General features: G+C 38.2%; 1 protein-coding gene across 2 annotated transcripts in view; it reads right to left on the reverse strand.

Moving 5' to 3' along the window:
* The window catches only part of LOC122400385 (semaphorin-1A-like), a 502,715-nt gene that overhangs the window by 285,324 nt on the left and 191,950 nt on the right, over positions 1–25,441 (reverse strand). For both annotated transcript variants that reach the window (XM_043401831.1, XM_043401830.1), the window contains exons 3-4: positions 12,886–12,982; positions 4,873–4,924 (exon numbers count right to left, since the gene is read on the reverse strand). In XM_043401831.1, coding sequence (XP_043257766.1) covers positions 4,873–4,924; positions 12,886–12,982 — 149 coding nt within the window. The remainder of the gene's footprint in view (positions 1–4,872; positions 4,925–12,885; positions 12,983–25,441) is intronic.

Raw genomic sequence — 25,441 nt, forward strand, 5'->3', positions numbered from 1 at the left:
TATTTCGTTGCTATCTTTCAAAACGAAATTTTATACCCTCTTTCTTCTTTACTCGTCAACATGCGTGCAATAAAACTGCAATCATTTTGTTTATTTGGGCGTAACGTTCTCAGGAGAATACTCTGCAATGCATATAAAGAGGCTGAATTTTATAAAAACTTGCAAGAAGTATATATGTGTTTGGACCGTGGGATCGTTATCGTTGGCTTCGATGAGTGAAGTATTTAGGTTTAGGTCGAAATGCGTTCGAGGGTTTGCTCCTCGAATGAAATAAAAGGGGTCCTCCGTATCGATGGCCTCATTTGTTTACAATATGTAAATAGGAATCGAGAGGGTTCGACTTCGGCAGCAGAAAGTCACTCTGCATCGAACTCTGGTCGAGAGTAGTCGCTTATGGTTTTTTACGTTTACGTTTTATGTTATTTTTATGTTCTTTTATGTTAAATAGTATAGTGAGACAATCGATAACTAGTCAATACCGGATACCGCGAGCCATGAACCGTCAGTGGGAAGAACCCCCTCCCCTGAGGTGCGAATATAGTCAGTTGCTATCTAGAAGGTGAACGAAACGATAATACACATGTGGTACATTGTTAATTTCTAATCTCATACTCCATTTTCATCATTATAATAAACTTGAATATAATATTGTAACAACAGTTTATATAGTTACGTTTAAAGTGTCCGAATATTTGAATTTGACCATACGCCTGTGACTATCCCTGACATCCTTACAGACTAGATAATCAAACACAGTAAAAGAATAATATAGGAGGTGAAGGGTGTTCCGTGCCATCGATAAAACAGTATACATCATCGATAAAACAGAGAGCTTTGTTTTACCGATGGAATATGCTGTTTTACCGACGGAAATCCCCTTCGTCCACCCGTCATGTATAAATCTCAGAATTTGAGTCGTTCATCTACTCACAATCCATTGTAACTTACTCTACGATCTTGTAAATACATAATGATAGGGAGAAGGAAACGTTTCTTGCTTTTCGATCCAATAATTTCTTCCCCGAGTTATCTCCGAGCAACGAATAGTCATTGAACCGTGGAAACTCCTTGCAAATATGGCCCGTAATTGATTGTTGATGCAGACTGTGGGAAACGAGGAAGCATTTGACAGCGGAATGATTGAAAGACTTTCGCCTCGCCATGTGCCAGCGAGACATTCACCGAATCATTCCGTTACAGATCATTAACAAATTACTTCCACGCAGGCAAAACTACGTCAGGGTAATTAGCCTTTTCTCCTTCTACCGGCACGAAGAAATACGCTCGAGTCGAAAGTGCAACACAGAATACGGAAGCAGGGTCATTTCGAAACTTCGCGAAACGACGTCAAAGGTTTAACGAACTACGAAATTGCGAATAATTATCAGCGAAAAAATAGAGAAACCGAACGGGCATCGGACCGGGTAACGCATAGGTTCGATCGATCAGTTTGTTGACGCCGGTAATAGAGTTAATTGTAATTGAAACGCGTGGAGATAAGTGTCAATTACTATATATCATTATCGAACGACCGCGACAGATATTAATAATAATGTCCATCAACGTTTTTTTCCTTTTCGGTAACCACTGCTAATGGGATTCGCGTTAACACGAGCGATCATTAATATTCTGATCTACGCGTACAGAGAAGCGAATAAACGATTTTTTCCACGTTTTCCCGGTAATATCCATGTACACGCGGAAATCTTTTTACAATCGGATAATACTCCATTAGACGGCATCATGCGACGATGTTTTATTTCGGACATTCCACTCACCAACGGGAAATCTATTTCTGGAAGACACGGTGGTTTTTGTAAATATTGAAACCGCTGAACCAAACGGGACGCGTAAAAGCATCGAACCGATTCCAGGACGTTTTGTGTAGTCTGATAATATCGAAAAATGATTTTCTTCCGCCGTTAAAATGCCACTCAATTTTTCGATATTCGCTGGCATTCGCGTGATTCGATATTAACAATTTGTACTATTGTGCGGAAACGTCGAACAACCGCTGCCAACGGCTTCAAACTGTCGAGTATTAAACATGGAACGTTGCACAGTAACGACGAGCTTTTGCGTCGCAGAATTTTATTACTGATATTAGTATTAGCCTTTTATTGTTCCGAATATTCATTTTAGAAACAATTTTTAACTTTTCAAATTCTGCACAAATTGTTCGCTAAAAATGGGCACTTTTTAACATTCAGCTCTCTTTTCGCGACTGAGCGTCAAATATTCACGAAACGGTATTTCTCATCGACAATGGCTTTCGTCATTCATTTCGGCCTAAGAAATTCTGCTCGCCGATTGTGTAACGCCTCGTGACATTTCTTCGCCATTTAGTCTTCGGTGCCGTCGTAAGAATAATTGCTTCCAATTTATTACAGCGGCCGTGACTACTGGGGTCCACGGATAGAAGCGTCGATTAATACGTGTCACCGTTCTATCAAGCAGTCCACGATGACGCATACGATCGTTGAGCCAAGTGCATCGCATCGACGAAGGACTCCCGATGCAATTTCGCTCGTTGGCGCAACGTCGAGCGTAATATTTTTTTTTTTTTTATCACCACCGGAAATAGCCGGACGGATAGAGCGGTCGTCGTCGATCGACTCGATTATTTTCGTAACGTTTAAATTCGGCGATTCGGTATCGATAACGTTTTCCGACCTTGTAGCTTTTTCGTCAACCGACCTCCGTGTACCAAAATGTCATCGAGTCGGCGAGGAGACTTTTACTATTCTATTCTAAGCGACAGTACATAATGGTACCAAGGAACCGTCTCCGATCGATCTCTCAGCAGCCTCGACGCCGCGTCTCTTAGCAGCCAAGGTCTTCTTTCGCTCTCCTCTTACCACCTAACTTTATCTTCTCGCGCGATTCTCGCCCTTTCCTCGAGAGTTCCCTTACGAGCCAGTTTCGAGCACAGTTTCGCGAGTCCTTTCCGACGGGATCAATATCGAGTTTGTGATTTTGACTTCCATCGAACCCGCCTAGCGAGGGACCAATTCCATTACGTATTCGTTAAAGAGATATTCTAGTCTGGAACGTTAGAGAAATATCATGTTCCCTAACTATATAATATTCAGAATTATTTTTGTAGTTCTAATCTTGCACTATTCTTCGTATTTTTTAAATTTTAATTCTGTGGAATCTTTTACACCGAACAAAATGGTTTTTAAATATTTTTAGATCAGTGATTCACGTGTATTGCTCCACTGTTCAAAAGCAGTAATTTTGACCGACCCAATAATTTATACACTAAATAATATCAACTCTGCCGCTATAAATTCTGTCAATTTCGCAAATGGCGAGTCCGGGAGTCGCGTGACCAGTTGCTTCCGTAAACGCGTTGGTGAACCTCAAAACAAAGCGACGACATAATATCAATTTGGAACACAAAGGTACGGTGCCAAAACAGACATCGAAGATATCGCAATCTATGCCAAACGAACGTGCCTGCAGCCGGTATTAAGAGGATCGAATCTACTCCGTGCGAGCCCTTTCGATCGATTAAACACGCGACACGCGGGGAATGAGCAATAGAAATCCCGTCGAAAGAGAGGCAAAATTTTCGAGTTCAAGAATCGCGACTGATAGCAAAAGTCGATCCGCAATCCCTCACTGTTTGCGACGAGATCCGGATACCGTGGATTATACGCGGAGCTCGAAAAACACCCATTACCATGTAAATTCATTCGAGCTTTCATTCAGCTTTTATCGTCCGGACCGACACTTTCTATTCCGAGAATTTTTCGCGACGTTGCTCCACCTTCGATTCGACACAAAGATAAAACGAAACGTTCGAATTTAATTCAAGAATAACGAATAAAATGTTACGATTCGTGAATGAGAAGTCAATAATACAACAATGAAAATTAAATTAAAGTCTAACGACAACTGTTTACTTCATGAATAAAATATTATTTGTACCTTCAAAATAATTATATTTCACGCTGAAAAATACCAGAATATTATTTATTCGTTGCAAAAATTCGATGATCAGAAATAATTCAAGAATAACGAATAAAAATTCAAAAATACAACGGAAATCAAATTAAATTTGTCTAACTCCAACAATTCTTTACTTCATAAATGAAATATTATTTGTACCTTCAAAATAATTATATTTCATGCTGAAAAGTACCAGAATGTTATTTATTCATTGCAAGAATTCGACGATGAAAAATATTTCAAGATTAACGAATAAAAACTTCCGATTCGTTAATGAGAAGCCAATAATACAACAATGAAAATGAAATTAAAGTCTAACTCCAACAAAAATCGTATCAAGTTTCTTCATAAATGAAATATTATTTGTACCTTCAAAATAATTATATTTCATGCTGAAAAGTACCAGAATGTTATTTATCGTCGCATCGAGCAACTTTGAAACGTCGTTCGTTGCAAAAATTCGACGATCAAAAATTGCAAGCGATTCGAATTTCATCGTAGAGGCGTACGAGAATTGTTCTACTGTGTTAAAATCGTTCCGTACACGTTCCCAGAGTTCCGAATTCGATTTATTCCCAACGGAAGCGTCCGTAATTTTTTTCCCCCTCGAACGTTAATAATAACACGCGGTAAATAAATATTATCCCTGCGAACGTTAACCCCACTGTGCTCGACTTTGTCGTGACGGGTACGATCGTATTTCTTCCGTAGAATTAAAAACACTCGCTAGGCTCGCGCGATAAAATCGGAATTGTCTCGCGGCGGGAATTTTCCCGATTTCAGATAACCGTGCGTGGGTTTAAAATACCCGCGGTTCCCGCAGTATTCGAAGGGAAATAACGTAATCTGGATCGCTCGATCATTCTTTATCGAGCTTACGGATAGGCGGTACAGGTTTTTAGCGTTGGCACTCACCTGGTCGACGATCTCCGTTAGGTCGTGCAGACTTATGTTGTAAATGGCGTTCCTGAAAAACGAAACGAGAACGTTAAATCTTGCTCGTAAATCCTTCTGGCAATCTTTCCGCATCCCGCCTTCGCTCGCGAACAAACTGAACGGAAGGCCGGATAAGCATTAGTAATTACGGCAAATGCGACAAAGCTGATGGAACCGACGCTCCTTGATAATCGCGAAAAGAAACAAAAGTCCCATAAAAGGAGAAACTTCTGTTCCTTAAAAGGGTAGGACTTCCACGTTGTTAAAAAAGAATCGATTCTTACATTTTCCCCAAGTTTGAAGCATTAAGAACGCGTTCCGTAAAGTTTCAACTTAAAATTCGAAAAATTTAGACCTCGAGAGCCGTTTTACATACTCGGCAACTTTGAACTTTGAAGCTGTTTCCCGAAACAGCACTTTTCCAACGACCAAAAAGGTATTACTTTTGACGTTCTTGCAAGAACAATTTCTATTAAAATGCGTTTATCGTTTTGGTTAGCAGCGTTTTATCATACTGACGCTGTGTCGAAAGTTCAAATATAATTTGCACGTTCTGTATAAATTGTAATAATATAGATTCCATCGAAGCATCTTTGAAGAATTACACGGCCCTTTGATTAAATTTCTATAAAATTCAGAGACTTTGAATTCCACTGATAACGAGACATTGTTTCCTTTACGCAAAGAAAACGCTGCAGAAAAGATACCACTACGAATATTACGAACAACGAGTAAACCGTGAAAAGGAATGACATCAGAATGGATATTGATCCTACTTTTCATTGATATGTATAGGCTCCCCAAATGTGATCCCTCGACCCTTAGTCCCTTGCGAACCTTGGCCCACGACATGACTAAGTAATGAGTCATGCACGTAGTACATTGATTCGATCCAATTTGCAAAACTGCAATCTCTCCCTTCAGGATTACTTCAGCGACGGAATAAAAGATCAACGATAGCAAAAGAATAATATTGTACGCAATATTCGTACTCCATCCAATTTACAAGAATGTAATAAGCAATATTTCCTACGATCTTTCGACGAACACTGTCCTTTCTGTGACTTTGCACTCGAAGTCATTTAATTTTTGTAATATTACACGTAGAATAAAATAGGAATCTTTATATAGATTTATGTGCTTAACCCCTTTTAAGGGAAGATTTTAGAGGACAAAATAAAACGAAAATCAAGAATACCAATTTGTTGATGGAGGCTTCGTTAAAAAGTTATTAACAATTAAATTCAAAAATTTCAAATCGTTCTGGAAAAATTATTTTCGGTTGTGGGGGTCAATTACAATCATTTTTGGTGAATAGACATACCCCCGAAATCTTGCGCATTTTAGAGAAAAAAATTCAGTATGGTCGGAACTTTAAACGTTAATAACTTTTTTACGAAGTCTCCATCAACAAATTGGTATTCTTGATTTTCGTCTTATTTTGGCTTCTGGAATCTCCCATTAAAATTTTTCCCAGGTGTGGCCGAACACCCTACATATTAAAATCAACAGATTTTTACATTCACAAGGTATTCGTACAACAAATCTATTCCTTGTACGGACAAATTTAAACAAAATTAAATCGTATACGTTTGAAAAATTATTTGAAATTAAATCGTACGTCAACTAAACCTTTCAACGATCGGGCAAATGACCGTTTTAAAATTTCGTTTAGAATTTTTACCATATAAGTTTAAGTATAAGTACAAATAAGTTTCCTCGGTTTTTTATAAAAAGTTAGGAATTTATTGTGAAGGAACAGTACATTACGTTTTATTGAAAGTATTTTCCATCATTTGCCACTACTTTTCCCCATCTTTCTGGCAACATTCGGATACCCCGTCGAAAAAACTCTTCATCTTTTGACGCTATCCACAAATCTACCCAATTTTTGGTGTCTTCATATGATGTGAAGCGCTGCTCAGACAGACCATGTGCCATCGACCGGAACAGGTGATAATCAGAAGGGGCTAAGTCTGGTGAATACGGCGGGTGGGGTAAAACTTCCCAGTTGAGTGTTTCCAAGTATGTTTTTACCGGCGCCGCAACATGTGGACGAGCATTATCGTGTAAAAGAATAATTTTGTCGTGTCTGGAGTAGTAATGGGCGCGTTTTTCCTTAAGTGCCCGACTCAATCTCATCAATTGTGTTCGGTAGAGAGCTCCAGTAATGGTTTCGCTTGGTTTGAGCAATTCATAATACACGACACCAAGCTGATCCCACCAAATACACAGCATGAGTTTTTTTCCATGAATATTCGGCTTAACTGTCGATGTTGATGGTTCGCCGGGCTTAACCCATGACTTTCTCTTCTTTGGATTATCGTAGTGAATCCATTTTTCGTCACCAGTGACTATACGATGCAAAAAACTCTTTTTTTTATTCCTGGCAAGCAGCATTTCACTCATGCATAATCGGCGTTCAACGTCTCTCGGCTTTAGTTCATATGGAACCCAAGTTCCTTGTTTTTGAATCATTCCCAACGATTTTAAACGATGTGAAATTGCTTGTTGAGTCACTTGTAATGTAAGTGCAAGTTCTTTTTGCGTTTGGGACGAATCTTCCTCCAATAATACTTCTAATTCCATGTCTTCGTACACTTTCGGCCTTTCACTGCGTTCTTTGTCCTTCACGTCAAACTCACCGTTCTTAAACTTTTGAAACCATTCCTGACAACTTCTCTCACTTAAAGCAGCTTCACCATATGCTTCTAGAAGCAATCGATGCGCCTCAGCTGCAGATTTTTTCAAATTAAAGAAGTAAATCAAAAGTTCCCGCAAATGATGCTTATTCGGCACAAAACTTGACATTTTTGCAGGAAAAAAATTACGTGATGCTGATACGGAATCACTAGTACTTTAAGGTTATGGTGTTGCCGGATGACGAAACTTGGGATATTACGTTTTACATCTGACAATTTCTCCATAACCTTCTGGTTTGGCCATCTTTTGACAAACCGCGGAAACTTATTTGTACGCCTAATATTTTAGCGCCATTTAACTTCACGACTATTTTTTAATTAATTTTTCAATATTCACTTGTATTCTTATTGTTCTTTTTCTGAGAAAAGTATGTAGTTTGTCTTGCTTACGACGATCGGTCATCTAATCGGTTGAACGATTTATATTTTTTGTAAAAGACTGAACAAAATTTGCTACCAAATTCCGGTTAGCTTTCGTTGTAAATAGGAAATACATAGCAAAGATGAAAAGAGAGAATCTTCAATTTCACACCGTTTTAAAACAGTCTCAGAACGCGTATTAAAAATAGTTAAACTTTACAAATGTACAGTTCCGAAATTACTAGTGTTTTACGAATAATTCAGTCACTGTTAGAAGCGACAAAGCTTCCCCTTTGAAATGGTTTTTGGTTTATATCGATCTGACTTTTTGTTTCGGAGATATCATAGTTTTAATAAAGGGGTAATTTTTTAAATTTAACTATCTCTATCTCCATCTAATGCATTGGGCCTCTCTTTCTCTCTCGCACGTGAATCGTGACCGAGTGACCGAGTGACGTAATGTTTACTATTTGTGTGAGGTCAATGACCTAGCGACGTAAAGAGTGAAAAGTAAACAAACGCTTCGAACCCTTATATCTACAAAACTGACCACACAATCGAATAGAAACAAAAATCGTCATATCTCAGAAAATTACACTATCGATTTGTATGAACACTCATTTTAAAGGGTATTTTACCCTCTATCCTATTTATGTAACAACTATTCTAATTTATGTTTTATATTCATCCTAACGGACGCACCGATTTTTTAGGCATTTACACTGATCTGACAAAAAACTGTTTGCAACAAAAGTTACCGAGTACCTTCAGAAGAACAAAGTGCAATAATAAAAACTTCGAAAAATTTGTTTATTCGATAAAACGCTCGGATCTGCTTGACTTTCTTAAATAGCATTATATAATTTTGCCTTTACAGCGTTATACTACACAATTACCGTTAATTAAATGTAAAAGATGCTGAAGAATAGGACACTTTATTATTAACTGTAACCTAGAATAAAATTTCGACGTAGTTTGTAAACTTTCTGTATAAAAATACTAAGTATTCACATTTCGAGTAAAAGTATTGCATACTTTTCTACAGATTTTTAAAATACACTTTTTAAAAAAAATATGTGACATAAAAGAGAAGGATATTTTACGAATAAACTTTAAAACACAACTTTCTATACATATAATGAAAAAAATTAGGATACGTTGCCTCGTAAAAGAGAAAAAGAAAGATCATTTCACCGGTCATGGTAGAAATGAGTATACATGAAGTCTCCGTAGGTTTAGTGTTTGTAATTTACGTTCTTTGAGAAAATAATTTTACAAGCCTTTGGGTGGTTATTTTCTCAGAGTTCTCAGTGGATCGTTACTTTATAAACTACGAGATAAGCCCGTTTCCGGAAGTTTGAAAAAGTTTAATTCCCAATAGACTTCGCGATGTGTCAAATTTATTCTTGGTAAACTCGGGAAGCGTCGAACAAAATCCTCGGAAGAGATTAATATTCATCCATATCGAAGTTGGTCTCGAAGCATCTAATTTCTCATCACGCATCACTGGCAGATCCGCGAATTTTTCGAATTTGTCGAACAAACTATACACTCTGTACAGCTAATTCCTTCGAATCGCGTTAAGCGTGCAAACTACTCGCATCCAAGTCTTTAAGCTCCAACTAATTTCCCTCAAACGTCGTAGAACCATCGGAACATTTATGCCTAGCTTTCACCGCGAGTTCTCGGGCCAGTCTGACGCAGATTTTCTTCAATTAAGATTCTCAAATCTTCGTTATTCACCATCTCCGCGGGTCTGTCTCTTTCTTCTCTTTCGAGACTTGTACCGCTCGAAGAAAACTTGAGAAACCAACTCAGACGGCCGTGAATTCATTAGCATTTTCTTTCTGTAACGTCAAGCTAATGCCTGCGGCTAAGACTGTCAAGTAATCGAGTTCAGACACCTGCGGAAAACTGAGACAAACCGAACGATTTGTTAATTGAAAACCCTACATTATTTTTACAAACAGAAAACAATCAATTTTTATAGAGGACCAGATGTGATTCTTACACAATTTTGACAAAATTTTTTAAAGGGAGATTTTAAGTATTGTAAGATTCTTAGAGCAAAGGCAACTATAATTATTCCTTATGGAAAAATAAGTTGAAAATATGGAATAAAACTGTGGCGTCGTCTCCCATGCTCGCCACCAGAGGTGTCGTGCTCTCACAAGCGCTCGACCAACCCCTCTTTTCTGCTTCCTACGAAAATTTCCCGAGTTCTTAATAACAAAACTCTTTCCTATAATGTTTCGTTTTCGAGATAATTTAAACTAATCAGGACAAATTTCATTTGAAACGAAAATAAAAAGTAACAATTTGAAATAATTTATTTTCTGTACCGTTTTAGTAGCAATCAGACCTGGATAAATGTAATTTAAGATAAAAATCAAAAGTAAGTATTTGAAATAACTTATTTTCAGTATCGTTATGTAAAAATAAAAATATTAGTGCCTTCGGTATACGGAATGGGATTGCTAGAAGTCTCAGAATCGTGAGTTTTCTATCAGGAGCATGTAAATGCTACATGTTCGATAATAAGTTCTGCGCCAAATTAATTAAGTTCGGTATTAAGTTAGCTCGGATATTAAGCTGCGCCCGATACATCGGCTTTAATACGTCGCACGTAGCATAACTTGGGAACTTGGTTTATGCGCACTCCGTTGCAATTACTTTGTTTAATCCTGACAAAGCAGTGCGCCAGTCTTCTTCCGTGATCCAATCAACCGTGTAATAACCAATTCTTCCAACTAACTGTAATTTCTATAATCGTTTAGAAACTAACAACCGCGAAACATTCCAACAGTAGCGTTTTTCATAGTAGAAACGAGGACAAAAATTTTTAACGTAAAAACAGGCGAATAAATATTCCTTTCAGTCGATGTATATTTTTTTTATACAATTATACAAACGTTGCTAAGAATTTTTTCTTTTGCATCGTATTGCGTGCAATATACAGTAAATAATATGCATTTCCTACGAAAATTGTTTGAATTTAATTTGATAATTGTCTTTAAATAATTTCGTTAAAGCATGTTTTAATATTGAAGTTAATGGACAGCAGAAGTTACAACTTGAGTTATTTAATAAAGAAATTATCTGAAAAGTTCGCATTAGAAAGTTGGAAACTAACTTGATTTAATGAAACTGTTTACGAAAACACGAACACAATTTCGATTTAAACTCCCTCGGCTCTTACACGATGTTTGAAACTTTGGTTCACGATAATTAACTGGCCAAAGCGTTGAGCTCGTTATTAGTGTTACATCGGTTAACCGAGCAATTATCCGACGTAGTAATAACTACCAACTACTAATCGTGGTCTACTTAGTTAACCACGCTACACTCCGCGACTCTAGATTGAACGATATCGAACTGAATATTGCCAATATACCGCAACGGGAAGAAGCATGAAAAAAAGTTGAAAAAAATATTCGTTACGAGAAGAAAAATTAAACTTTAATAAAATAACTTTTTAATTATAGTTCGTAGACTCTACTTTTGTTACGTATTATTTCACTTTGTGTTTTTTTACAATTACGCAACAGAAGGGTAGTAATTGCTCGGAGGTTGGAATTCGATACGGAAAAATCAATGCTCGGTGAATTCGATCTTTCGTTTCTTTCTACGGGGTGCTGTTTAAAGAGCCCGTGTGACTTCCGGTTCTAAAGTGAAACATGTCGTAAGAAAAGCGTCTAAAGGAGGGAAATACGATCCACTATCGGAACGAAACTCGTCGCGAGTAGAATTCGAAAACATAAACCACAGTCAACTGGAATCCAGTTCATGTTCTCTCGGCGCAACGATTTAGAATTTACGATTTTTCTCTCAACTCGGTGGATTTACATTTTCTCTTAGCCGCGAAGCGTTCTATATGGAAAAAGCCATATATCAAAATATATAGATCGCTGGTTCGTTGTTTGATGAATAATGCATTATCTGAAACCGTTCCCTTCTTCTTCGCGATGTTAACAAAAATTAACAGGCTCGAAGTTACTTGAACTTTCTTTAATCGAGAAGCTACAGAATATATGCAATAATATAGGTCACGAAGGATAATAAACGGAAGATAATGATAGAGATCGAATGCGTATCGTAAATAGAATTTAACGACGATTAAGTTAATAAAGCTCCGCCACTTTAGCCTGCTTTGCATACCAGATTCTCTTCATGACTTTGATTCCTAACCTCGTTTGACCTTTATCATTACTGAGTCATGTGTTGCTGAACTCATCCTGATATCCATTTGCATATGTTATGAAAACGTCATAGTCTTCTATCCAAGGAGGCAAACATATTCCAAACTCTAACTACTAATTCAAGTCATTATTTCTGATTAAAAAACTACCCCTAAATCTGGTGAACAAATACAACCGCAACTTTTTAGATTTTACTTGAAAAAGTTGCTAGTGAAATACTCTAAGTTGATAAAAAAAAATTCTGACATGGACGTCTACTGTGATTGATAGAAGGCCATAATAAAATAGTTGGAAACTCGAGCAACATGAAATTAGAAAAAGGTATCGGGACGAAGGAAATACACGAACGCAATAAAACGCTAATGTTGCGACAATTACGACAACAGCAACGACCGGGAGACGTTTTTTTCCCCCTTGCCGGTTTCTCGACCCGGTAATTGAAACCAATTTATTCCATATCAAATACCCCAGTGGCTGCCTCGATCGATCCAAGGGAATACGACTCATGTAAAATTAAAGAGGACACGTCATAAGGGGCTGCAGGCAGCCTCATAGGCGGCTGCGATACTGCTTCATCGAGCTCGTGCTGCGTAATCGAGGGAGTGACTCGCCGGGAACTTGGGACTCACGATCGAACGACTGGAATCTACCCAATGACCATCTGGTGACCCCTCCCAGGCGCGCCGCGCCGCGACGCCAGCCGTGAAAGAATCGAATCACGTAACAATTACCTGGCGCCAATCAGGATGGAAGTGGTCGCGCGCTCCAGGAGCTTGAAGTGCTCCACGTGGCTCTCGTTTCCCAGGAACCGCTGGCCAATCACCTCGCCTGAAACACACAAACGAAACGGATACGTTGAGAAAGTTCGCCGATCGAACGTCTATCGAGTGCCTCGTAACCAACATTCTCATATAAATCCAACAATTTCTCTTTCGAGCAACCGCCGTTAGCTGTACGGTATTGTCCCGTTATAAGTCCGGCGCTCGTGTCTCGCTATAAGCAATCTCTCTGTCCCCCTCCACTGCTTGACACGGCAAGTGCAACAGTTTCAGTTAATTGTGAAAGAATTGAATTTTTCAATTTCTGAAAGATTATTTGTTGTACTTTAATAGTATTATTTGATAAATTGTCTTATACAGGCACTTTCGAGAAAAAAATTAGAGTAGGAGCTGACATTTTTCGGGAAAATTAAAAAATTCCAGATTGTTTTAAAAAAATTATTTTTGATTGTAGGGGTCAATTACAATAATTTTTGGTGAATAAACATACCTCCGAAATTCTACGTATTTCCGAAAAAAAAATTCTTTACCGAAAATATAATCTGTGGCCTGAAATGGTTCCCCGAATTTTCATGCGTATGTTTAAAACATCATAACTTTTGAACGGATTGGACGATTTTAATGTTTCAAAATGCAAACTAAGCGTATTTTGGCGCAGAATATGTAGACGTTCCAAATATATTCGAAAACTTGTTCTTTAATCCCGTAAAGTGAGGCATCCCCCATAAAAATGGTCTAATTTTCAAACGGCCATAACTCCTGCAATAGTGAATATATTTCAATGAAATTTTTTTCTGAAGTACAGCTCATGGGTACCTATAAAAAAGTATTAGACAACATTTCTGTACGGTGTCAAACAAATTTATTAAAAATCAAAAACGAATTTTTAAGAAAAATCGATAGGAATATTTTCGGTAAAATCGAAAAGTTTCATATCATTTTGGAAAAATTATTTTCAGTTGCTGGGGTCACTTATAATCATTTTTGGTGAATACACATACTCTCGAAATCCCATGCACTTTCGAGAAAAAAATTCGGATAAATGGACAAATTTTTCGATAAAATTAAAAAATTTCAAATCGTTCTGGAAAAATTATTTTTGGTTGCGAGGGTCAATTTTACAATCATTTTTGGTGAATAGACACACCAAATAATGGCTGTAATATGAATTAGTCGGATTCTTATTCAATTATTACATGACTGGAGTACGTGAATACCGTATATATAAGTACCATATATGTATTTGAAATAGTTGTTTATGATTTATGTGAATGTCGATAATGTTATGTTTACTTGTAATGAGCATATATTGAAAATGAGACACAGAGAAAGGAATACTAGCTCTGATAATTGACAATTTGTAATAGTCCATAAAAAGGTTTATCGTATCAAAAAAATTACAGAAAATCCTAGAATTAGTACACCATAATTACCGTCTGATTTATTATATCAGACTGAGAAATACGTATGTGCATTTTGTAAATAGAATACGTAAGATACTTAATGAGAATGAATACGGTAGGCATATTGTTCGAAAAAAAGCACTAAGAATTTTTCTGTCACGTAAATCATTCATAGGAAACAATTAGCAACACTAGAATCCTGGAAGTTTGGACCTGTGGCGCCACACTTCCTGCACTCGCCACCAGAGAGGCACGCCAACGCTTATCCCTCTCACAAGCACTCGAGCAACTACCTATTCGTATGCATACACTCCTCGACTGACCATTGAATGTTCCTGCGTCTGAGGTTGGGCCTGTTAGGGTTGCCTTACCGCGATGAGTCCACTATCAGGCCCATGACGAAACGCTCTCCCCTCCCCTTATTATTCCTCCCACTATCTGACATCTTCGTACAACTGCAAACCGCCACAAACCAAACTCGTTTTACTGCATTATAAAACGCTTGATCGTCGCCTTTCCGCGTACCTGCGCCCATGAATGGATTTTGCCCATATACACCAACCTCCCACGCCGGGTAGATTTATGCGCCAGATATAGATGCGTGGGTGTATCGACGCAGCGAGCAGCGCGTCTCAATGGAAGAACTTGTCACGGGGCAGGCGAGGGGGGCCGATAAAGGCGAAGAAGCGAAGAAACAGAGAAGGCTCTTTCGAAGGCGGAAAGGAACACGAAGAGCGAGAAAGACACGGGAAGATGGAGGATAAAAAAAAAGACGAGAAAAGGAAAGGGGGTAGGGGTCGAAGTAAATCTACGAAGTAAACCCGGGGACAATTGGACCCGACGCAGAAAGGGGTGGAAAATGGGTTATAAGGATGAAGAAAAGCGAGGGAACGACGCGCTGAAAAGAAAGGAGAAACAAAGGGCCGACACGTGGCTGGTCGAGCAAAAGAGGGAAGATAAAGAGACAAACGGTGGAACGAAAGAAAGGAGAGGAGGGGCGAAGAAAAAAAGTAGCGACCGAAAGAAAAAGGAAAGGGACAGTGTATAAGGGGTGTGCTGCACCGAAGAGAGGTGTCTCAGACTTTATATAGTCGAGGATAAAGCGGTGTGCGCCTACTTTGTGGCGGGACTCCCCCTCTTGATTCTTCCCTTCAACCCTCTCCTTCGCCCTCAAAGCGAACTCTTCGCCCTATCGCTCGCGACTCCCGCCGCTATGCCGCTTCTTGCAACTACGTTTTACGACTCCACTCCTCCCCCCGACCCCCTGACCCCTGGCAACCGTGTTTCTCCTCCGCGGAGGCACCTTCCAGAGGCCGTATCTGGTGCACGTACCTACTCGTGCACCGCGATCCTCCATTTTCCCCTCACCCCTCCGTTCATCTCTTTCGCGATTATTCGCGTTATGCTTTTTCATCCGCGTGCCTACAAACGCGGCCGCAATAAAGCCTCCGCTTTCCAGTCGACGGGGTAAAAAGAGTATGCGGACGTAGGAGGGAGGGACAGGAGCATTCGTCGGTGCTCATCCGATTGTAGAAGTCGTTTATACGAATTGGGAATTGGCAAGGGTACGACACTGCGTTCGACACTTTTCGGCCGACGTTCGAAAGGGTCTCGAACGGGATAGTCCCGAGCGCTCGTAAACGGGGTGAACGCTCGAGTTTGGGTAATTGAGCGACGTGGAACTTATGACTTCGAACCAGTGGCGCGCAACCTCCGCTAGTGGGTCAAACACTTTATTCCTCGCCTCTTTTTTTATTATCTTTTTTTTTTTAAATATGAATTTTGAAATAATTCGAATTTACACTGTTATATTTTATATTTATGTACAATTGGTCAAGTAGGTTTTAATGTTTTGTATTCCCTATTAAGTTGTGGTCTCCTTATATTCTAAACCCTCCCCCCTCCATCTTCCTAAAAGTTACACCTCTCTCTTTAGAAAATTCTATAAAATTTTGCTTGAATCAAACACTATAATAAACATTAATTCTTAGCCCCTTTTTTTATTATTTTTTTTTAAATATGAATTTTGAAATAATTCGAATTTAGACTGTTATATTTTATATTTATGTATGTACAATTGGTCAAGTAGGTTTTGAAGTTTTGTATTTCCTATTAAATTTTGCTGTCTTTATATTGTAAAACACCACCCCTTTTCTTCACACCTCTCTCTTTGGAAAACATTATTTTGCTTCCATCATTTCAATAGACAAAACGGGTGGAAATTAGTGTCTATAGCAATTACGGTGGAGAATCTTGCGCAGCTTTAAATAATTGTTGGTACGGTACAAGCAATTTAAGCATCTCAAACAGCAATTTCGTGATTCTTGATTTTCCTTTTATTCTGTTGCGTAGAATCATCCCCTAAAAGATCGGCCACCTGTAGGTAAACACCGTGTGTACTTGACTATCTAGATTTATGCACCAACGGTCCAAGAACGGCTCGGTCGTGGTTGTTTTACCGCCGTGTTTCCGGCTCTCAATAGAATTCTGGTCAGTGCTCCCAAAAGGGGTGACCCAAAAAAGCGTCCAAAACCTGGCTAAACAAATCGAGCAAAATTGCTACGGCCGAATAGAGTATACGTAAACAACTCCGTAGTCAGGAAATCAATCAACCTCTTCACTCGTCACTCAATCGTGTTAACTGCAGCCCGTTTTAACTCACGCAACGATCCTCCTCGACTTTATACGCCACCATAAGTTTTAATCTTACTCGCGACGCGACTTTGAGTACCAAGTTTGAATAACTGCAGGGTCTTTAAATAAATTAACTTAGAATACAGAAAATTAGAACATTTGCTTACGAACCCTACAATTACTTAATCGGGTCTCTGAGCTAAAGTCTCAAAGTCGCATCTCTGTAGGATTAGAGTCAATGCGTTGCAAGTTTTAGAAGGGAATGCTGCTCGAGCTGTTCTTCCTGAAAATTAAGTTATTCGTGATTACGATCGTAATTTCCGTGCAAACCTAGAGGCGAGCAGCAACAGGAAGTTCAACAACATCGTTTTCTATCTATATTTTATACGCCTTGCGTTGAACACGAACAATCTAATTTCTCAATGTCAGATTTGTTCATCTGCTTGCAAAAGGGACAAATCTTATTGTTGTTTCAGTGTTCGTGTCTGATGGATAAAGTGAGCTAATAGAAAGGATAACCTCTGTCAGTTTGAGCCCAAGCCTCTGACAACCCGGGATCAAGAAATGTATCGACATAAACTCTCTTTCAATGTTAACCAAATCGAAGCGAAGATATGTGAGAGCTCTAAGAAACCGTGATCGAAACGTCAAGAAATAAATATTTATTTAATAATATCTCTATACGCGTACAAGTGTGAGTCCTCCAGGACGAGAACACAGAGAGATTGGAGCAATCCCGCGGAGTCAATGAGAGAATTCCGTTTGAGAGAAGTTTAAGAGGGCTTAGCGAGTACAGACTACGAGTATTAGAGAGTTTAGGGTACGGAATAACGGATAAGAGCAACACAGTTAGAGTTGGAGTTTATAATAGTATCGGAGAGCGTTGAAGTTATATTTTAGCGCATTCCAGCGAGGCGGTAGTTAAATTAATTTATTAATTATAACGGGAGGGAGGGGGAAAAAAGTTTTAAGCGACTCTGTGGGAAGCTTTAATAACCGTGTAACGTGCACATATTTCGAGCATTAGGGGCTACGTACGTACCAGTGCATGCCGTTTCGCGTCGAAAAACGTCAGTCGGAGGCGCAATGACTTTTCATTTAACGAATCCAATGAACCTTTTAACCCCGGTGTGTATCGACGCAACGCATTCACCCGACGCCCATTCATTCGGCCGCGATCGCTGTTTCAGAAAGCGTTTCAAGTTCCCTCGAGCTTTCCTCGTTGTGCATAGCCGTATTTTATGTTACGCTTTTTCCCCCGTTGCGCGACTTTACTTGCTCTATAAAGCCTTTCGGATAATGTACAGAGGGGAGAAAAGTTGCGTTTGATTACTGATTGGGAAGGCTTTGCGCCACGCCCGACGTTATGAGCGTAATCCTTGCAATACGGCTGGCCCTTTAATGTCTCTATCCGTCTAAGTAATTAACCAATCAGTGCCTCGTCGTGTCTCTTAATCCGATCCATTTAGCGCAACTTTCTCTCCCGTACCCACAAAACATTGAGAATGAATGAATTTTTATGTACGAATGCAGTTCCTACGCTTACGTACAGGGTAAAATTTATTATATACGATTATACTATCGTGTACTAACATGGAGAATATTTGAAAACATTTTTTATAAGAATTGGAAATAAAAATAATCCTCGAAATAAATAACGAAATACTGCTGCGTGTAAATATGGAGGAAAGATAGAAAAATATTTGGTAACATTTGTCACGCGAACGAGACCGTCAACATGGAGGGCGTAAAAATAAAAACACTCGAATAAATAACCGGGTGTATTATGGTAACTCCTTTTCGGGATTAAAATTGAAATTATGTGTTCCTGAATATAAGAATCTTTTATAATCGCGCTGTTCAACGCGGAACAAAGCTTTCGTCGAAATGTTCGTCCCAGTTTGTTTTCTACGGTCGTCCTAATTCCGCGACGAAATGCATAACTCTTGAACACGAAACAGATCGTGTTGAAATTTCAGTAGACGACGCGCGTATACAGAGGGCGTAAACGGCAAAAATTTATCGGGTCGGGATCGTCTATTTTACTTTTTGCCCGCACGCCGTGTACACAAATTTCTCCGCGCCTCACGTGTTTGCTCCCTATTAATTCTGATAGGATGCACTTTTCGAGTCACTAATGCTCGCAAGTGCGATCCAATTGAACGCGTCGGTATCAAAACATGATTTTCAGGTATTTATTAGAATAATAACACAATTGAAATATTTATAATTGACAACCATACTTGTAAAGTGACTTTTTACTGTGGATCGATTATTAACCCTCAAGCACACAACTGGGACTGTGAAGAAAGTTCGAGGGTTCTAACAGGTATTTCACAACATAGTAGCCTTGATCCTTGTCAAGCTGTTCAAATACTAAGAACGCAACCTTAAAAGTGGGTCTGAGACACCCAGTTGTGTCTCAACATCAGAAAATCAGGAAAAATACAAAGTTGAAGTAAATATAATTTAAATTAATTATTTTTCATGTGAAAGTTTGTGTGTGACGTAAAAAATGAAAAAGATGTTTTGTTTGCCTAGTTTTATTTGCAAGGTAAGTAAGAATAAACAAAATTAATAAAAATGGAAAATTTTCCACAAATTACTTGCTTTTATAAATCTACGTTTAAATTATGTGTATATGTTTGATTTCTGTCGAGCAGAATGGAAAGATACCACAAGCCAATGTTGATAATAATATATAAATTTCGAATATTAATAAAGAATGTTTTAGAACTTCATTTATTGCACTTTTCCATTCTTTTAAATCTAATTTTCATATAAAACCCTCTAATATTTTAAGGTATTTACAAATTTGTCAGGTTTCCGTAGTCGCCATTTTTATTTGACAGTTTTAATTATTTTTTTAAATTTTATTCATATTTAAAAGATATTGTATTATTAAACTTTTTCTTATTAAAAATATCATTTTTACGTGTGAAAACGATCATGACGTAACGTAAAAATTCATCTACTTTGATTCTAGAAAGTAATTATAGTTTTTGCAACGAATCGTTTCAGCATATTTCTTTTCATGAAATGCAACTCATCACCTTTTCATTCTCGTGTGGAAAATCCCTTTCATCTCTTATCAATAAAAAGATATGATTTTTTGAAGAAAATGTAATTTCTGCAAAAATGTTTCATTTTATCTTTTACTTTTTCATAAATATCTTTACTGTACAAACACATCCGACAATTTAACCTGCACAGTGTTATTCTTAAATCTTTAGTGAATCGATTAATAAAGGACACTTGGATCCATGCAATACAGTCCGAGATATAAGCGATTGAAGATGCGGTGGGGCTCACAGACCCAGTTGTGCCTCTACGTAAGTATTTGAGGATTAAGAAGAAGTTTGAGCACCAATTGACATCCTTATGCTATTTTACGGGTACAATGCATCTTGCAAAGTATGAGTACGCATGCGTGTATGTATGCTCCACACTCCTGGCAATTTCCATATATTACAATGAGAACAGAGTTTCATAGAATTTACTGAATGGCTGATTACAGCTGGCGGTACGCTCGCTGTTAATTATTCTAATCAGACGTCTCTTCAAGATGAACGGTCATCTTAATTATCCGCTGATGTTTCCATAATTTCACGCTGAGCCGAGAAAATGTCGCACGCTTCGACTAATTTGATTGCCACGGTGTTGAGGAATTACACTCCCGCGCTACCGATCTAATTAATGTCCCGCAAATTTTGGGAGATTAAAGACGCCTATCGGGCGCAAATTAATCTTGAACTTGCGCCGAATGATCCGAGAGAAAATTAAGGCCAGGATCACAGGAACCTGAGAGAAACCTCGTTAATATTTGTGCGATTAAGAACCATTGTTTGAAAAGTAAACATTGTATGGATTCAGAATATAATTACAATACATTCGTACCGTTTACTGACAAGTTTCATCGTTTATAGGAAGGAGATTATATTATAACCAATTAGTCCCACTAGGCAACTTCTCGTTCCTGCTTTCCTTTCTTTTATTTTCCACAGAGTAGAATAATTATCTTTATACTTCAAAATCATAAATAATTCAACGTGTACAAGATCCTGTACCTCCTTTATATTAATTTAAGAATTTCAAATAATCAGTCTCTCGATTATTATTTTCTTATTCTTCTATGCTTCGTTTCCTTCACTCTTCTCTTTAAACATGCATTTTTATACGTAGAATATATTGTATATACTTTTTTGGTGGCGGATCTACAAAAGTCCGTAAGAGGAGGACTAATAAAACTTTAATTCCAATTCAAATATTAGCCACCCCTACCTTTGTATGAAATTTGTTTTCGCCCCCAAATACCAATAAAACATAAATAAATTTCCCCGTTTATCGTTTCATTTAATAAACGAAGATTAAAACGGGATATTAAAGTCACACACGTGCTCAACTAATTTACAATTTCTAGACACGCCCCTGAGCGAGAAGTTTATTATTCCCGTCATAAAATGAATAATTTACGTAATCGAGGTGTATTTTGCGGACCAACGAATCGCAAAGAGCAAACCCAAACAATTTATTGTTTAACGATGCTCTCCCGAGCAAGAAAAAAGGGAAATAAAATTAAACTCCGCGGAAGAATTTCTCGTCGTTCGTTGCACTGGTTGCAACTGCAGCTAGTGAACCGTTAGTTGCGGTGAATTTCCGTCTAACGTCTAAGTACAGTGCTCGTACCTGCCGCAGAAGAAGCTGTTACGATGTCAACGGTGCCATTGTAATCAGCGTTTTTCGTTGTTTTGTGGCCTTTGGCGATCCACGGGAATCATAGCCAACAACGGCTGCTCGAGTGCTTGTCTAATTTGTTTTGGTCACGAATGCTCGTAAAAAAGACTAATATTCTTTCGCCGTAGTTATAAATCGCGCGCCAAAGGACATTCGTTTAGAGTTTTTACGATCAGCACGCGAATTCATCGGCCAAAGTAACGTACACGTTACGTTAAATCTGAAATACTATGATAGCTTGCGATAAACGTCGAATGCTTCTTTTTATATATAGTGCTATGGTAGCTATTTAAATTTCATTATACGTTTTTGATTGATTTTTTCAAGCGAGACCGTAGATACATCCAAGGTGAACAATAAATGACTGAATCTACAGAGTTGTTAGACGTCTCCATAAGAAAGCATCGTTAAAAAATTTCTTGGTTGAACTTTATACACATCAAAATCCTGGTTTATTAAGTAATAACTATGACGAAACGTAATTTCCAGCTGGATGATCTATGATCCTCTGCCATCGTTCTGAAAGCTATTACATTCCTCTGCAATATCATGCTGGTTCTTTGAATGCAAAAAGCTGTGTACAGCCACTTCCTGCTCAGAAAGTGCGCCATTACTCGAGAAAGGTGATCTTCAAACGCTGGGTGAATTATAGTTTTATTTATAAAACTATGGCATCATTTAACTTAAATGTCTATTAAATGATATTAAATCGTAGATTCTGTCGTTTAACGTTTCGTTGCTAAAAATCGCGGGGGAAAAATGTTTAAACGACGTGTACGATAAAAAATGTTAGGAATCGAAAAAAAATTTGACACGATCGGTTTGGAAACAGTGACACTGCACGGAAAAAACGTCAACGGTGAAAATTGGCCAACAGGTTTTCAAAGCTGGGGCTTCAAACTTCAATATGCTGTATTTACAACGTTGTGCGTCTATTTTTCACAAAAATACGGACCTTTGACGTTCGCCGTTTTTCAAGCGATTACAAACTGTTTCTTTAATTTTTTTTTTACACGGTAAAAAGTAAAACAGTAAGCAACAAAAGTTTTTAAAACGCTTTTTCCATGATATCTCGGTCGATAAATATTATTTCAATCGGAACTTTGGGAATATAAGACTCCATGTTACAGTAGCTCACGAAAGTATTCGTACGCTTCCAATCTACATCGTTAACAAATAGAATACACGCGTTAGGTTTACATTTTCAAAATAAGATTGTAAGTAAAATCACGTAGTAGTCTCGAGAATGCATACGTAAAATTACAAACATATCTGACAACACACGGAATTTACAGAGCATTCAGTGTAAACAATACAGTTTGAGAATGTCACAAAAGTATTCGAACGTACGAATAAGTCTTGACTTGTTTGATATTAATATCTGGTTGGTCTTCCTTTGGTATCAATAACGTGTCTCTGCTGGCTTTCCATACTATATACAAGATTTTTTGTTGTTCTTTTTTTCAATGAAATATTTCTGCTATTTTATTTTTTAATATTTTCTTGGGCGTTATGACATAATTTCTGAGTTTTCTTCCAATTTCAACCCATAGATGTTTTATAGGATTTATGTCAGGACTCTGCGGAGGAGTTTGTAACGTATGTGGAGTATTATACAGGGTGTTCGACTACCCCTGGGAAAAATTTTAATAGGAGATTCTAGATGTGAAAATCAAGAATATCAATTTCTTGACAGCCTTAATTAAAAAAATATTAAAAAATTCCAAACCATCCTAAAAAATTATTTTTGGTTGTGGGGCTCAATTACAATCATGTTTGGTGAATACACATACCCCTGAAATCCTGCCCACTTTCGAGAAAAAAATTCGAGTAGGTATTGAAATTTTTAGACGAAATTAAAAAATTTCAAATCATACTAAAAAAATTATATTTAGTTACAGGGGTCAATTGCAAGCATTTTTGGCGAATAGACATACCCCTAAATCCTACGCACTTTCGAGAAAAAAATTCTTTACCGAAAATATCATTTCTAGCCAGAAATGCTTCCTCGAAATTTCATGCAAATGTTTAAAACAGCATAACTTCTGAATAGATTGGAGGAACTGCATCAACTGGTGCAATCAAAAATGTAGGTTTCCGTTTAAAAAGAAGGTGCAGCTGCATTTTTCTGATGCACCAATGCACAAAAATGCATAAAATTAGTTACATATTACGCATCGTCCGATATCATTTAACTTTAACTTATAACATATTTTTCTATTCCCAACCGTTCAGAAGGTATAACCTGTTCAAGTTGCGTAGGACACCCTGTATGTTTCTCTGCAAATCGCAGACGATTAATTTTATGTTGCTTATTCAACCATGGCTTCTTTTGCAATTTTTTTCTTACTAAATATTTGCACTTTTTTAAAACGAGTCTCACATTCTTCACGGTTAGTATCTATACCAACACTGTGTGCAATTTATCTCGCAGTCATCTTTGAATTTGATGTTGCCCTTAGTATTGCTCATTTATCGCGAGCGGATAAGCTTTGCGGACGTCCGAAATTTCTTTTTTCCCATAATTTTCTGGATCTTTTAATAAACTCATAATCACTTTGCGACTTCTGTTTGTAACTTTTGATATTTGAGCCACTGAATACTGCTCATCCTTTAATTTCAGGATGGTCTGTATTTCACTAGCACTGAGTTTCTTTCCTCGATCCATTTTTCTTAATATATTGCCTCTTTCAACAAAAATTAATTACAGAGTGTTATTACACACTTTAATAATTATGATTCACGTTCGAGGCTTATTATTACGTAGCTCATACACAACTGGGAAACGTGATTTTGTGCTTGTGCTATCGTTTTGTCCCGCTTGCGTACCAAAATATTTACGTTTTCATTTCTGGAATTCTGTTGAAGTGAGTATTGTTGATGATATTGAGCATGCTGTACGTACAGGCATGCCCAAGACTAGTAATAACATAAAACGTGTATTTCAACCAGTTTTTAATACAAAACTTTATTCAAAAATGTAAAATGTGTTATGTTTTTGTCCCGGAGTGTAGATTGGAAGCTTTCGAATACTTTGGTGAGCTACTGTATTTCGATAGAAACGCTACGCCGAGAAGACGAAGAGAAATTTAATTTCGTATATATCGAAAGAAATGAAGCTACGATGCAACGAAAATCCAAATTTCTCGAGCCCTTTCGAAACATCTGCAACGGTCGCAGGTTATTAAAGCCCCGGCAAAAATCATTCCACTCGACGGTATCGAAATCCAGCATCGACCTCGATTCACCGTGGCGAAAGGTTGAATAAGACCTATCAGCGACGAATGCCGGCGCAATTTCCGTTCTACCTCCCGTCCGAATCTAAACAATTTGACTCGAAAATGATAACGTTGATGAATTTACGCGGACGTATTTGTAACGCGTCCGCTCGAGCGTGCGCCGGCGAAAAAGGAGCGCGTCGAGTTCTCGTATTCGGGTGAAAACGAGCGAAACTTTCTAAGCCATTTGCGAGTCGTTCGTATCCTCCTCGGCTACCGGCGTACCTTGCCACCGTTAATTTCGCCACCGTTGTTCTTTACGAGCGACCGATGCATATGGATGCGGTTGCCCGGTTGCGCGTATAAACGATATACGGCGGACGGTGTGTACTTGGCACGCGCCGACTCTTACAACGTAATTTCTTATTCCCGGCGTGGTCGCCGCCTCTCATCGGCACGCGACCGATGCGGATACCAATCGATCTTTCCCGTGGGAATACGTAACGTCGACGACGCATA

Source organism: Colletes gigas, unplaced genomic scaffold, assembly GCF_013123115.1.
Source record: "Colletes gigas isolate AHSC1104 unplaced genomic scaffold, ASM1312311v1 Colletes_gigas_Sc00017, whole genome shotgun sequence".
Lineage (NCBI taxonomy): Eukaryota > Metazoa > Arthropoda > Insecta > Hymenoptera > Colletidae > Colletes > Colletes gigas.